The following is a 16,068-nucleotide window of genomic DNA, read 5'->3' as shown; positions in this document are numbered from 1 at the left end:
TGTTAAGGGGCACCTTACGTGGGCTGTTTCTCCGTGGGGGTTCCGCCGCAGCCTTCACCACAAGCCAGTCCACTTTCCTGCCATCCCACGAACTGCTCCGCTCTACAAGCTGCTCCGCTCCGCTCCGCTCACCAACCTGTGAGCCATTCCAGCCGTCCCCGCAAACAGCTCCGCTCGCCGTTCCTTGGGCCACTCCAACCAGTCCCGCACTCCTCCAGTCATCCCCACAAATTGCTCCGCCAGCTGCTGAGCAATATAGCTTCAGGCTCCCCCACTAGTTAACATAGCCTCAGTGATCTCAGCTCTTAATAACATCAGCTCTTTTGTGATTTCAGCTCTTTTGTGATTTCAGCTCATAGTATAGTAGGGGAGCCCCAGTGCTGGTGCACCATTGGCCCAAAGTGAATTCAGCTCAGGGTATGTCTACACTACAGGATTAATCCGAATTTAGATAATTCGAATTTGGGAAACAGGTTGTATAAATTCGATTGTGCGCAGCCACACTAAGCACCTTAATTCGGTTTTTAACCACATTAATTTGGTGGTGTGCGGCCACACTACCCCATTAACTTAAACACAGTAATTCGGTGGTGTGCGGCCACACTAACCCTAATTCGAATTAACAAAATCGATTTAGGCTCTACTCCGTTCGTCGAGGTGGAGTACAGAAATCGATTTAAAGGGCCCTTTAATTCGAATTAACTGGCTCTGTAGTGTGGACGGGTGAAGGGTTAATTCGGATTAACGCTGCTAAATCCGAATTAATCCCGTAGTGTAGACCAGGCCTAACATCTGTGTTGACGTTTGTAACAAACTCATGCAATTTGTTTTCCTTTTCAACTTAAAACCCAGAGGTGCTTTTCCTCTCAGTCAGTTTTGGAACCTTACAGATTTTGGAACATAATATTTCTGCTCCTATAGGGTGCCTTTGCTGCTGCTATCACCTACAAAGAAACCACGCAAAGAGGCCTATGAAGGTGCTTTCATATAGCCAGATTTTCAGCTGGCGTAAATCATTTTAGCTCTTTGCAGTCAGTGGATCTAGGCTGATGTACAGCAAGAGGAGCTGGCCTGCAGCTGTGGATCTAGCCCTGTGTACCTTGGCTGGGCATTGAGATCAATGCCCTGCCACTGAAGGTATGGCTAGATAGGGACATGGGAATCCAGGAGGCCATCGCAAAGTTTACTTTACATGCAAAATCTTTAGTAAGTGATTATAACTTGGATTTTCTTCAGCCTGAATTAATCCTTAGTGTTTGGTGGGGGCAGTTCTCCTTTGCAGGGAAATGGAGACGGCCTCAGTCAGCTGAGGTTCTGGGAGCTCTGGATCTTGGAGGAGCCTCAACCCAAATAACCTTCCAGCCCAGTGGTACCATTGAGGACAACAGCACTGAAGTCTTCTTCCGGCTGTATGGGACCAACTACTCCATTTATACCCACAGCTACCTCTGCTACGGGCGAGACCAGGCCTTGAAGATGCTGCTGGTAGCCCTAAGGAAGGTATAAATAATTATAGTACGAGGCACTAGCATTTTCCCCTTCACTTTCTGTAGGTCACTATCTTATAGTCAACCCCGACAGACCTGCTCAACAATTTTCAATCAAAAAGAAATTTGGATGAAAAATGTCTTTTTGATCAAATGGAACATAAGTGAAAAAAATAGTTTTTTGTCAGAAAATTGGAGGCTTTCCTTTAAAAAAACACGAAAACTGATTTCCCCCCTCACTTTTTAGCTGCTACAAACTGAAAAAAAACATCAGTTTGGGGAATGTGGGTTTTTTTCATTCAAATCTGAAAAATATTCATTTTCACTGAAATTTTTCACAGGACAAAAATTGATCCCCAGTCTCTTCTCTACCCCAGAGGAGTCCTTCTCCAGGCAGGCCCATGTGACACCTTGCTTCCTGCTTCCGGGCAGTAAGTCAGCTGAACCATGATTGGTAGCAGAGAATAGCTGAAGTGCCAGAAGTCTCCAAGGGAGGTGCACACTTGACAACTGCCAAACCTCCAGGTGCCCCTGTGAAATGCCCCTGCTCTGCTGCTCAACTGTCTGGATAGGGCAGAGTGACACACACATGCCATGTGGCTAACTACAGCAGCTGTGTCCCCGCAGCACACACCTGCTGCACTGCTTCCAATGCAATGATAAATGCATGCCGGCCGCACAACAGGCGCAGGGCAGGGACAAGAGCAGAAGAGTGCAGAACCCTCCATTAAATGTTTAAAAAGTTGCAGGCTGGCATGTACTGAATCTGGATGAATCAGACAATAGGTGACTAACATGTAGTGGCCTTGCCCTGCTGTTATTTGTGGCTCACTTTATTCCTTGGCCCACCAGCTTATCCATGAAAATGTCCAGCAGCTTCTCAAACTTTAGCCTCAACAATTATTTGTCTGGAATTTATGCCAGACACAGTGTTTGTGAGTCACATTTTCTTACCTGTTTTCAAGTTTGTCATCCAGTCAGGGAGTTCCCTTCTCCCTCCACCACACCCCACTCACTGTTGTTGTCCTTGGTCAGTGAAGATCCAGAGTTCAGAGGTGCATCTGTGTGCATTCACTTCCCACGCTGGTGGGGAGGAGGGGGGAAGGCCCCTTGCTCTCTCCACTGTCCAGGCACTCATTCTGGCATCAGCCACTCCGCTGGTCACCCACCACCACCTGAATCTGCACCCTCTGGGATGTCTTGAAGGCGACTACAGGTTTTTAAGGCCCGGCTTGACAAAGCCCTGGCTGGGATGATTTAGTTGGGGATTGGTCCTGCTTTGTGCAGGGGGTTGGACTAGATACCTCCTGAGGTCCCTTCCAACCCTGATACTCTATGATTCTATGACCACTTAATACAGCTCTCAGTGTTTTCAGCTGTTAGTGGGGGGGTGAGGGGGGGCCTCATTGCTAGTGCAGACTGGGCAGTCACTTGCATCAGAGACATTGTCCCAAAGCAGGTATAATCCTTAGACCTGGTTATTAGTGACTTCAGCTCTGTTGGTCTGCAGCAAGACTCTCAGTTGTATCTTAATAAGGTCTGTTATTACACCAGAGAGAGGAAAAACCAAATGGTGTCTGAGACTCTTAGACAGCACCTACACCACCAGACACTTGTCCCCACCCTCTTTCAACTCCCCTGGGTTTTGGCACCCTTGCCTAGCGAATGCAATTTAGTTGAGGGTACACCCCTCAATTGGGGCATGCCAAGCACAGTTCTGCCCCCCCCCTTGATTCATACAACAAGGATAACAACCCCATGGGTGGTAGGTGAACCACGGGCTTGGGGAGGCTAGTCCCCGGCCGGCCTGCTCCTTCTGCCTGGGGCCCCATCCATCCCACCCCTCTTCCCCTGCTGGAGCCCTGGTGGGCGGGCAGGCAGCATTGCCCCCAGCCCGAGCCCCAGAGCAGCAGGCAGGCAGCTGATCGCGGTCCCCAGCGCAGCAGGTGGGCAGCGCCCCTCCCCCGGAGCGCCGGGAGGGCGGGCAGCATGGCCCCCATCCCTGGGTGGGCGGGTGGTGCAAGCACCAGCTCCAGCCACCCAGAGTCCCTGGCTGCAGGCCAGCCCCCACTAGCCCCAGCCCGGGGCCAGGGCACCGGAGCCTTCCCAAAAGTGTGGGGGGCGGGGGCAAGGGCCCCTGCCCGAGGTGGAGGCGAAGGCAGGCAGCCCCCTGCCCTTGTCCCAGGCTCCACACCCAGGGCAGGTGGAGGAGCCCAGGCTCTCCTCAGCTGCCCTCACAGCTCTCCCCAACCCGGCTCCGGCTGGAGGAGGCAAGGGGGGGGGCTTGGAGCCACAGCCTGGCCATGATAAGGGTTGGGCAGGCTGCTGCGGGGAGCCGCAGTGGACCCTCTGCCTGCCTGTGGTGGGGGGGCTGGAGCAGTCCCCAGCCCATGTCCCCGCCCCCAAGGCTCCCCGCCCACCCGGGGACGGAGGAGGGTCCATGACTCCACATCTCCTCACAGATGCCCACATGGCTCTTATCATGGCTGGGCTGCAGCTCCAAGGCCCCACCTAGGGTGACCAGACAGCAAATGTGAAAAATCAGGACGGGGGTGGGGGGCAATAGGAGCCTATATAAGAAAAAGACCCAAAAATCGGGACTGTCCCTATAAAATCGGGACATCTGGACACCCTAGCCCCACCCCCCTGGCCGGAGCCAGGTCGGGGAGAGCCACATGGGTAGCTGAGGGAGCCGGCGTGGAGTCGCGGACACCCCCCCACCCCCGCCCCAGGCAGCCAGGGACACGGGCAGGTGGAGGGTCTGCCGCGGCTCCCCAGAGCTGCCCTGGCTCCCCAGCCGGGCTCCACGCTGGCCTAGCTGGGAGGTGGGGCCTCGGGGGGAAGAGGAGGGGAAGGGGATGGGCCAGACGACAGTGGGAGGGCTATGGCCCCCTGACCCCCCTGGTTCCGGTGCCACTGGCCCGGGCCCCACAGCAGAGAATGACGGGGAAACAGGAGGGGTCCTGGGGGTGGAGTGTGGTTGGGGCCATGCAGGCAGTTTGGCTAGGCTGAGCCTTCCCCTGCCTTTGATACCTGCCGCCCATGAACAACCCTTTATTACCCCTGCCTCCAATAACAAAGTGACTTGTGATCCAACACCAGCCCAAAGTGATCATTTGGGCAAAGCAGTCCCAGCCTGTTGTGTGCCTAGGGAGAGTGGGTGTGTCTGTGCAAACAAGGTTGGTTCATGAAGTCTTCTTCATGCAGACCCTGTGTACATCAACAAATGGGTAACCAAATTATAAATGGCTCTGACCTGCCAGAGAAGAGTGTGAAAATCCTTGAGAACATCAGAAGATTGTCAAGTTGGGTGGACAGGGACTCTTTGCCAACTGCTTTTCTTTAGTGCATAGAGCAGACAAAATAAAGACTTTATCTGAGAAACTGAGCAAGTACTAGAGAAAAGCCCCAGTGAGGCAGGGTTTCCCTGTTGAAGCGAGAGATGGTTTCCCTTCTTTCTCCTAAGCCCTGGAAACTCCCAGAAATCACCGATGAGGGTGTGACTCATAGTTACGTGATTTATTACTCCAGCTTCCCCCCACCCCTCTTGCTGGCTAGTCCTTGGACTTGACACTGTGCTAACAATCTGCAGCAGCACCCAGGGAGATCAATGGGGCGGATCCTATAGCCCAGTCAGCTACACAACAGTTCTCTCTCTGCCTTGGGATTTGTATTAACCCTTGGCATGCCACAATAGCTGCACCATGCAGCCAGCAATGGGGGCGCTGTATACGCTGCGGCAATGTGGTGGTGGATTTTCCACCTGTACTCTGGAGGACGGCAGCCCACCATGTGTCACCTTTCTACTCCTGAAGTCCTTCCCCTGACAGCCTGGCACCACCCACGTGTTTCAGGTGGAAGTAGCGAGAAGCCATGGATGTTACTGTACATCTTCCTTTGAAACTCCCCAACCTGGGCAGTGCTCTGGTACCAGAGAGACTGTCCCGTGCTCCGCCAGGCTGCTCTGACACCCAGGGCTGTGTCCTGCGCAGGGCACTTGAGAAGGGCTGTGCAGAGACAGCCACACAAGAAGTGGCAAGCAGGGGAGCCCAGTCCTGGTGCTGGGCTGAGTGAGGCCTAAGGGGGAGGTCTGCCAGGCAGGGCCTCAGGATGAGGCTGGTGCTTCGGTTCAATCTTCTTACCTTGCATAAGGGAGCTGGTGTGCAAGGAGGTAACTGAGCACTGCTCAATGCACAGGCGACAGCTAGAGGTAGCTGGCTTGAGTTCACTCATACCCGTTTGTACTGAAGTACGACAGCCCTGAGCCCTCCCTCTTGTGTTCCATGTGAAGCTGTGCAGGGTCAAGACCCTGGGATTTGGGTCCTGACGTCTCACAGACAGCTGTGAGGTTGGCTCCCAAAGAGGCATGACCTTGGATGTGCTGGGGATGGACAAACCAGGAGGAGGATTGGGGAGTGGAGATGAAGGCCAACCCTCAGTTTGGCCTGGGTGGGTTGGGGCTGCAGAGCTCCGGGAGGAGCATGTGACAAAAGCAGAGTAGGGTGAGGTGCCGAAGGGGCATTGACTTCCTCGCCATCATGTGTGTGTCATCTCTGAGGCCAGGCAGGGCCTGGCCTGACACTAGTTGGGGAGATGGTCAGATACCCAGAGTGGGGTTTGCATGGGCTTTGTGACCCACCCTATAGCATTCTATACCAGGATAGGGTTTGCAGTCTCAAATACAATGGGATGGATAAGAAAACCCATAGGACAGTTCTTGTTTTCTTCTAAATCCTATAGGACTTTCCTATAAGGGTTTAGCTGCCACTCTTTCAGAAGCGCCAAGCTGGAGGGGATGGGGGAGAGGTGGGGAGGGGACGGGTTTGGCTGCTATCCCTAGCCTGAGCGCTGCTAATGGGTTCCTCTCTCTCTAGGAGAACCTCACCTCTCAGCAGATCTCCCACCCGTGCTACCCTAGGGGATATGAGGAGAACGTCACTGCCGCTGCCCTGTATGACAGTCCCTGCGTCCCGGCACCAGCTGCACACGACCCCAGGCAGATCCTCACGGTGCGGGGGACAGGAGCCCCAGCGGAGTGCAGGAATGCCGTCCAGAAACTCTTCAACTTCACAGCCTGTGGGGCCAACAGGACGTGCGGGTTCAACGGGGTCTACCAGCCACCAGAGCATGGGCAGTTCTTCGTAAGGGAGCCTTCCCTTCTCTTCTAGCTGGCTACCACACTGATGGGAGTCACACTCTAATGCCTGGTCACAACGGGGGGGAGGGCTAGCTCAGTGGTTTGAGCATTGGCCTGCTAAACCCAGGGTTGTGAGTTCAATCCTTGAGGGGGCCACTTAGGGATCTGGGGCAAAAATCTGTCTGGGATTGGTCCCCCTTTGAGCAGGGGGTTGGACTAGATGATTCCTGAGGTCCCTTCCAACCCTGATATTCTATGATCCTATGAACAGGACTGTGGAGATAGAGAAGGCAACAGCTAAACTGGAGGGAGGCTGTATCACTGTGTGCGCATAACCCCCAGCTAAACTTGACCTGGGATAAATGCCAAGATCGCTATTAGGAACCATGATGCTATGGAGGAGATGTTTGAAAATCTGCTGGGCCTATGTGCCAGGACTGTTCTTCCCCAGAGGGGAAGATGGGTCACGGGCAGAGTGAAACAAACTTGCCCCATCCCAGCTCTGTGTGCCATTCATGGCTGTTAATGTAATAACGCTGCCTTCCAGCAGAATCCTCCCGGGGGTCACTTCTGTGATCTGTCTGCCCTGGGAAACACTCCTGCCACTGAAGGGCCCCAAGGGAGTTGTGCCATTAGCATGACTTACGGGGGCTATGCACTGCCAACCACAGCCAAGGAATGAGGGGCACTTTCAAAGCAGCCCTTAGTACAGGACACGTGCAGCTGCCCCAATTTTGTGCTAGAGCCAAGGCCAATCTGCACATGCATGTTTGAAGCTTACCATGTTGTATCACATCTCCATGTGTGATCATAAGGGCCTCCAGAGGCGCTCTGCGCATGGATTTGAATACACATGTAATTGTTATTGGGTTCGTTCTTGTCACTGCATCTCCATAGCGCCCATCACACTCTGGAGTATGGTGTGGGAGCATTTTTCGTTTCCGTGTGTATTCAGTCACAATTCTGTTAGTTTTCTATTTCCAAGTAAACAACAACAGAAACAAAGACAAAGGAAATTCCATGCTAAGCAAAGAGGATTATTGCCACTTTGTGCTTAGACCTGGTCAGGGAATAGATATTAAAGTCTATTAACTTATTTGAAACAAAATCTTGCAATCTTCCCTGAAATCCACACCTCAGCCCCTCTGTTTTTAGGCCAGCTCTGGCTGTAAATCAAATTGTGAGAATTTAAATGTATTAAAAAAAAAAAACCCCACTCAGGCAATTTGATGGTATAGTTTAGCCCAAGATGCAGCTCGGGCACACTGGCATGGGTAGGAGGAGGAAAGTTTCAATGTTGGCTGCCCAGGCTGTATCCACTCTATGGCTACAAAAGAATTTCAGTCTTTTGCACTGTCGATCTCAGACTACATTCACAAATGCAAAAATAATTCAGCTGTGATATAGCCCTTCACCTTAACCATGCCCAGACTGCAAAAGCATTAACTTTGCTTTGCACCTACAAACACAGAATTTGTATGCATCTTAACATGTGGTACTGTAGATTACATACTGATGCCAGTTGAGACCACAATGACATTGCTGGGAGACTTTCCATTGACTACTGTAAGCATTGGTTCAGGTCTCTAGTGCCCAGTCCTGAGATCTACTCTTGGTTCCGCTGTTGACTATCATTGTCACCTAGGCCAAGTCACTTCACCTCACTGTGCTTCAATTTCCTCATTTGTGAAATGGTGCTAATAATGCTGGCCTGCCTCAGACGGGGAGTGAGGAGAAATTCATCACTGCCGTGAAGCACTTTGGGGTTCTCCTTGGATGAAGAGTTCTCCAGAAGGGAAAGCTAATTATTGTTGTTATGCTCCTCTGCAGTGTCTTCTGAAAGGAGACCGGTTTAATCTCTCCTCTTCTTGCACAGGCCTTTTCTGGATTTTACTACACATTCTATTTTCTGAACCTGACTAACGGACAGCCCCTGAGTGCCGTCAATGCCACCATCTGGGGCTTCTGCACTAAAGGCTGGAAGGAGGTGAGATTCTTGTTGGTAGCAGCCGAGAGCTCAGCAGGTGATTGCCTATTATCCTGGGAAGCCCCAGAGTTGCCTGACAAGCCTCAAAGCAGAGGAGCTCTGAAGGCCCATTAGCAGGTGGGAATCACACTCCTCACATTCTGGCAGAAAGGCTTGTCCTAGCAGTGTGCAGGGACTGATAGGTTAGGAAGTGGGAGGGGAAGGAGCCGTGCAGGGCTCTCAGATCTGAACTGCAAAAAGTGTCAGGCCCTTTGGATCTCAGCTTCAGTGTAAAACTACTGGCCAAGTCCCAGCACACTGCTAAAAAGGTTCTTGGGTCTGGGCTTCCTGCCCCAGCTGTGGTTTCTGCACCAGTAGAAAGCAATGGAGACAGACACTTTGGCTGTTTCATAGAACTGTATCCTGCTTGTTCCCCTTTGTTCCACCACTGGAGAAGCTGGGCTTTTTGCAGGGCCCTTGCTAACTGCTATCTGCATTGTCTGTCCCAATGGCTCTCCCAGCTGCAGGCCAGCTTCCCACAGGAGGAGAGTCACAGGCGCCTACACAATTACTGCCCCTCGGCCTTTTACATCCTGACACTGCTACACCAGGGCTACAAATTTGACGAGCAAATGTGGAGCAACATCCATTTCCGCCAAAAGGTAAAGAGCCATTGTCGGTCCGGCTTGTGCAGCCAGCTGGCAGCGACTGCCACTCCTCCCAGGGTCGCTGTCTCCAACCTTGGCCACAGTGATCACTACACAGTGTGAGAATTGTGCCCATTAACAGGGCTGGCCTTACCATGAGGCGAACTGAGGCGGTCGCCTCAGGTGCCAGACTGTGGGGGGGGGCACCGCTAGGACCCAGAGTGTAGAAAATTGTGTCTGCTGCTGGTGCATATGTATTCTCTCTGCTCTAGATGCACAGAGATGGTGGAGGGCTGTGCTGGAGGAAGGAGGGCACAAGAGACATAACAGGCAGGCAGGAGAAAAGGTGAGAGGGAATAACAGAAAGCAGCAGGAGCTGCAGGGAGAGAGAGGAGGAGGAGCCTCTTATGTACCTCTCCAGCACCTCCAGGAGGCTGGACTGATTCACACCAGCTTCTCAGGGAGCTTCCTGGTTCCTGCTGCTTCCCTGTACCCACTTGAGGAGAACAGGCAGTCAACTGAAGTAGTAGGAGCCAGTTAGGCCCTTAAGATGCTGATATCTTCCCTCACTCAGGCCCTGCTACCAGCCTGCTTATTTGTCCCCTTCAACTGAGTGTTGAGAGCCACTATAGCTGGTGCAGAACAGCAGTCATGAGTGAAAGAAGAAAACGCCCCTCTGGGGCAGCATTCAGAAAAAGAAAGAAAGCAAAGGAAGCTTTTCTATCTAAGCAGGAAGGAGCTCTCCTGAGATACATAGACACAAATGTTCACGGTGAGCCTTCCGGCCCCAGTGAGGATGTGAGTGGTGAGGAGATGCCTGATCTTCCAGTTAGTCAGAGTGCAGGTGACCTGGCAGCTACTGCAGCATCCATATCTCCATCTCAAATGCATGTAACCAGGCACATTCCTGAAGAAAAGTGTAGATCAGAGAAGAGTGTGGTGGAGGCGCAAGAAACAGCTGCTGCTGAGTTTAGTTCCTTAAGTCTAGATGACCCAGGACTGTGGACTGACTTGAGCAGTAGCCTGAGGGACTTCCTTGTACTGCGTGCAGGGGTAAAAGTAACTTACAGGACTTACCGGTACTGCCGGAGTCCTGAGGGGGCATGGCCTCATCCGGAAGAGCTCTGGCAGCCAGAGCTGCGGGGGGGGGCTTTAAAGGGCTCTGGCTCCCCACAGCCGCGGGAGCTCTGAGCCCTTTAAATCCTGGCCCCAGCCCGGCCGCCGGAGCTGCGGGCGGGATTCAAAGGGCTCTGGGCTCCCCAGCGGGCACTTCAGATCAGCTGTATGTGCCAAACAATGGAAACTTCCTTACAATTGTGGAGCTGATGGCTGAGTTTGATGCTGTACTCTAGGAGCATCTAAGAAGAGTCACCACCCAAGAAATGTACACACACTGCTACCTTGGAAAAACAATTCAAAATGAGATCATACAGTTACTGGCAACAAAAGTCAAACAGAAGATTGTGGCAGATCTGAAGTCAGCAAGATAGTATTCTGTTATTCTGGACTACACACCTGACATCAGCCATACGGAACAAATGACTTTAATGGTGCATTTTGTAACAACAACAGAACCTAGTGAAAATGTCCCTGCAATGGTGACTGTCAGAGAGCATTTTCTAGAATTTATTGACATTGATGATACTACAGCACACTTGGTATGACAAATGTGCTTCTTAAAAAGCTGGAAGATACAGGAATTGTGATAGCTGACAGGGCTACGATAATGGTGCTAACATGAGAGGAAAGAACAGAGGAGTGCAGACACGGATCCGAGAGTTAAACCCTCGACCTTTTTTTGTCCCATGCAGTTCTCATTCATTGGTGGTCAGTGATGCAGCATCAGCTTCTAGTGAGGCTGCTGAATTGTTTAATGTAATTCAAAGCATCTATGTATTTTTCTAATCTCTGCATCAACTCATCAATGGCAAATTTTGAAGCAACATCTGGGAACATCCTCTCTGACACTGAAACCACTGAATGCCACACGATGGGAAAGTCGAGTGGAGGTGATAAAGCCTATCAAACACCAAATTGGGAAGATAGATGATGCCACAGTTGCCATTATGGAGGATAATGCTATGACAGGAACTGTTCGTGGGAGAACAGTGGCAGAGGGAAATGGAATCACCAGAAACATACATAACTTCAAATTTCTGTGTCGCTTAGTGTTGTGGCATGACATACTGTTTGAAATAAATGTTGTAAGCAGGAGACTCCAAGGTGTTGACCTTGATATATCTGGAGCAATGGAACAACTGGACAAAGCAAAGTCATACCTACAGTCTTACCAGTCAGATGAGGGATTTCAAAACGTTCTGAAGAGTGCACAGAAATTGGCAGAGGAACTTCACACTGAAGCTATTTTCCCACCCAATCAAGAATACAAGAGTCACCGAAGAAGAAGACATTTTGATTACGAGGCATGGGATAATCCCATAAGAGACCCCAAACAACAATTCAAAGTTGAATTCTTTAACCAGGTGCTAGATTGTGCAATACAGTCAGTTGAAGAACGTTTCATGCAGCTCAAGGAACACAGCAGTATACTTGGGATGTTGTATGATATTCAAAAACTCCTCACTAGACCTGAAGAAGACCTACACCAGCAATGCAGGGCACTAGAGACAGTGTTGACACATGATGACATGCACGATATTGATGCGAGTGATTTAGGTGATGAACTGAAAGCCCTTTCAAGATACATTTCAGCAGGATCAACTCCAAAGGCTGTTCTGGAATATATGTGCACAAATAAGATGACCACCCTCTTTTCAAATGCTTTTGTTGCTCTGCACATACTTCTAACACTTCCTGTAACAGTTGCCAGTGGAGAACGCAGCTTCTCCAAGCTGAAGTTAATAAAAACACATCTATGCTCCACAATGACACAGGAGAGGCTGGTCGGCCTTGCAACCATCTCAATAGAGCATGAGCTGGCCCAGACTGTGGACCTTCAGGAAGCAGTTCAAATCTTTGCAACCAAGAAGGCACAGAAAGCACCACTTTGATTATTCAAACAGATAAAAATGCCAGTGTTTACTATGCAGACAAGAAGTTACATTTGCTGTTCAGGTGTTTGAAAGTTAAGTGTTACTTAAAATTTTTGAACAAGGCATTTTAAGTTGTTAGTTCTCCTTTATTGGGGTAGGTAGCAGAGCAGTACCATGAGCGGAGTAGAACAGGAAGAAGGCAGAATTGAGACCTTTCATCCCGCCTCAGGTGCCAAAATGTTGTGGGCCGGCCCTGCCCACTAATGCAAATGGCTATTCACCTGCACCTGGTAACTAAGAATCTGACCTGCTGAGTTCTGAGTGCCCTCGACTCTGACTGGTTTGCCTGGGAATCAAGGGCACTCAGCATCACACCAGAGGTGGCTGCACTTAGCAGGACTGAGCCCTGAAGAGGCTTGATTCCAGCTACATCCTTCCTCCTGGCTGTGAGAGGAAGAGCAGATCTTCGGTGGTAGCAGGCTATGGTGTGCTGTCATGGAAAGTTCTGCACTAGTGGCCACATGGCTTCACCACACGTTCCCTAGAGACCACAGGGCCAAATTCTTTTTTCCTTTACACTGGCATAAATCCAAATGAACCTCATTGACTTCAGTGGAGTCAGATAGCTTTCACAGCAGGCTTCTGTCACAGCTGGCTGAGGTAGTCCAGAGGTCACAGGGACATTGTGCGGGGGATGGAAGTGTGGAGAATGATGGCAGATTTGTAAGGAGAAAATAAAACTAAATCATCCATCAGAGGTGTCACTGCAGGGGCAAGGTCTGCTTCTGAATCGTTGCAATGGCTCCAGTCCCAAAGAAGTGTCACTGCTTGTGACCCCAAAGGCCCTGGGCCACAATGCTAATGAGGGCTGGCCTTTAATGGCCAGTTTGGGGTACAGAATCCAAGAATGGGGCAGCAGGAGGGACGCTGGGAGAGCTGCATTGGGGGACACTAGCAATGAATGTCTGTGTAGGGCTGAATCGGCCCTGTGAGAGGAGCATTGAGGTGAAAGTAAGCCGGCCTGGTCCGGTACGGCGTACCGGCAAGAGCCAGTACGCTGTGCCGGACCGGACCGGCTTCCCCAGGCTGGTGATTTAAAGGGCCCGGGGCTCCCTGCAGCGGCCGGAGCCCCGGGCCCTTTGTCTCCCAAGCCCCGCTGCCAGAGCCCTGGGGTAGGGGTGGCAGGGCTCCAGTGGTGATTTAAAGGGCAGGGAGCCCCGGGCCCTTTAAATCACTGCCGGAGCCCTGCTGCTGCTACCCTGGGGCTCCGGCAGCGGGGCTCAGGCGGTGCTTTAAAGGGCCTGGGGCTACCCGCAGTGGCCAGAGCCCCTGGCCCTTTAAATCACTGCCGGAGCCCCAGGGCTCCCAGCCGCCTCTGCAGCTGGTAGCTCCAGGGGTGATTTAAAGGCCCTGGGGCTCCCAGCCGCAGCCGGAGCCCCTGGGCCTTTAAATCTTGATTTAAAGAGCCCTGGTATTTAAAGGCCCCATTTCTTCTGGTTGAGGCCACACCTCTTCTGGTTGAGGCCACACCCCCTGTGCAGGACTCCGGTGTACCGGTAAGTCCTTTAAGTTACTTTCACCCCTGGAGGAGCACCACTTCTACTGCTCCTGTAGGAGCTGGGGGCATCAGAAGGGGATGCCAGGCTCCTGGTGTGCTGGCTCCTGCTGGCTGCATTTGCATAGCACAGTGACCTCGGGCAGAACCATGGTAACGGCACTCCTGCATGGGGATACATCTTTGATGCACATGGCTTCAGAGAAGCCAAGCTCCAGCTAACCAGGCCAAACTGTATTGGTCTCAGGGACCAGAACCTGCAGAGAGAGGCACAAGAATTTCTCCCCCACAAGCTCTGGAGGCAGCAGGGGCTCCGGGCTCCAAATACTTTGCCAGCACATTAACGTGCTCGCTTGCTCTTTCCCCAGGCTGCGAATACAGACATCGGCTGGACCTTGGGCTACATGCTGAACCTCACCAACCTGATCCCGGCGGAAGCCCCCGAACAAGTGAAAGGGCAGCAGCGCGGGCTCTGGGCAGCCGCCATCTTCTTTATTGTCCTGACCGCTGCAGTGGCACTGATGGCCATTCTCGTCCTGTGCCTCTGGAATCCCACTTAGCAGCCCGAGTAATGGACGGAGAGCCCCTCTCACCAACCCAGGAAAGGGGAAGTGGCACAAATGATGGCAAGTGTTGGGAGGCCTTCAAGGCACTCGCCATCTCTTCAGGATACCTGCCTGGTTCCTCTCAGTGAACACCTTCCTCCAAAGAAGGCCAAGGGGGGATCTGATCAGCGTTTAGAACTATCTCCCGGGGGAAGAGCTCTCATCAGAGAAGTCTCTTTAACTGAGCAGACAAAGGATGACTGAGAGCCAATGGCTGGAAGCTGAACTAGACCAATTCGGACTAGAAATAAGGCATTTTTTTAAAATAGGGAGAGTAACTAACTGCCTAAATATATGGGGGAGTTTCCCATCGCGTGACATCTTTCAGTCGAGACTGGCTGTCTTTCTAGACATGCTCTAGCTCACTTAGAAGCCATGGGTACAGTGCCGGAGTCCAGGAGTGTGGCTGGACGGCCTGTGTTACACAGGAGGTCAGGCTGGATGATGCCAATGCGCCCTCTGACGCTCACTGCTGGATCGGAGACAGATTCTTGCAGCAGCAGAAGGAGGGTCAGCCACACATGTAGGCACGGATCCTGAGTGCGAGGAAGGCGTGTGCTCTGGCAGATCAGGGTGGGGCCCTGTACCTTTAAGTCATGTAGCCTGTTAGCCCTTTGGTGCCCAGAATGATGCCCGCAGGTGTGTGGCAGCACTCTGGCGAGAAGACGGCAGCCTTCTCAGTGCCCTCTCCCCCCCCTCCACCCACGCTGTGGCATCAACTGTTCCTGCCTCCTTTGTTCTCTTTGTGCGTGTTAGGCAGTACCTTCCCAGACCTGCAGAAGAGCTCTGTGCAGCTCCAAAGCTTGTCTCTCGCACCAACAGCAGTTGGGGCAGGAAATATCTTTCATTGGATCACCTTGTCTCTCAGGATCGAAGTCAGTTATTTTAGAAATATTTATTGGAATTTCACAGAAGAGAAAATAATGAGCAGCTGATCTGAACACTGCAAAGGCTGCTTCCACTGGCCCTGTATGTATAGATTTGATTTAAATAAAACCCTCCACCCCACCCCAAAACCTCCGCTCTAGGCACACTGACACCTCTTCACAAAAACACTCCCTCCAACAGCATCACAGGCTCCTACCCAACTAAACCAACTCCAAGGGACCATCCAGGAATTCCCAGCAACAGAGAGCGTCGCCCCACCCCAGCCAGCCACCCCCTCAGCCCTCGTGAGGAGTGGTTTTTACAGCACCCCCTAAAAGTTAATGAATTCAGGCTCTTTTGGTCTAAGGGGAGGAACAAGAGCCAAACAAGGAGCCCTCCTGCTGGCAACTTCCTCTTCTAGGCTGCAGCTCACGTGCCTGGGCTAGCCATGGCTGTGGCAGCAGGGCATGGGCCAGGCAGTGCAAGGGGCTGAGTGACCTTACAAAGGCTATGCCAGGTACAGGCTGTGAGTGACCTCAGAGAGGCTGTGCCTGTCAGTGGCCCTGGGGGTGGGTAAGGGTTTGAGGCAGCATACAGTGGCCTGGACCAAGGAAAGGCCCTGCAGCAGGGCTGGCTCCAGGCACCAGCCCAGCAAGCAGGTGCTTGGGGTGGCCAAGGGGAAGGGGCGGCACGTCGGGCTCTTCGGCGGCGGGTCCCTCTCAGAGGGAAGGACCTGCCACCGAAGAAGAAAGCGGCACGGTGGAGCTGCCGCCGATCGTGATCGCGGCTTTTTTTTTTTTTTTTTTTTTTT

General features: G+C 52.1%; 1 protein-coding gene across 2 annotated transcripts in view; it reads left to right on the top strand.

Moving 5' to 3' along the window:
• ENTPD8 (ectonucleoside triphosphate diphosphohydrolase 8) overlaps positions 1 to 15,914 on the top strand; it is a 20,533-nt gene extending 4,619 nt beyond the window's left edge. The window contains exons 5-9 of one of the 2 annotated variants that reach the window (XM_026658734.2): positions 1,270 to 1,500; positions 6,362 to 6,628; positions 8,501 to 8,611; positions 9,112 to 9,252; positions 14,154 to 15,914. In XM_026658734.2, coding sequence (XP_026514519.1) covers positions 1,270 to 1,500; positions 6,362 to 6,628; positions 8,501 to 8,611; positions 9,112 to 9,252; positions 14,154 to 14,345 — 942 coding nt within the window. In that variant the 3' untranslated portion in view covers positions 14,346 to 15,914. The remainder of the gene's footprint in view (positions 1 to 1,269; positions 1,501 to 6,361; positions 6,629 to 8,500; positions 8,612 to 9,111; positions 9,253 to 14,153) is intronic. The other variant, XM_026658735.2, reaches the window with a different exon arrangement.
• The last annotated feature ends 154 nt before the right edge of the window (positions 15,915 to 16,068 follow it).

Source organism: Terrapene carolina, unplaced genomic scaffold (genome assembly GCF_002925995.2).
Source record: "Terrapene carolina triunguis isolate 2854851 unplaced genomic scaffold, T_m_triunguis-2.0 Scaffold508, whole genome shotgun sequence".
Taxonomy (NCBI): Eukaryota; Metazoa; Chordata; order Testudines; family Emydidae; genus Terrapene; species Terrapene triunguis.
This window is presented reverse-complemented; position numbering and strand designations above follow the sequence as displayed.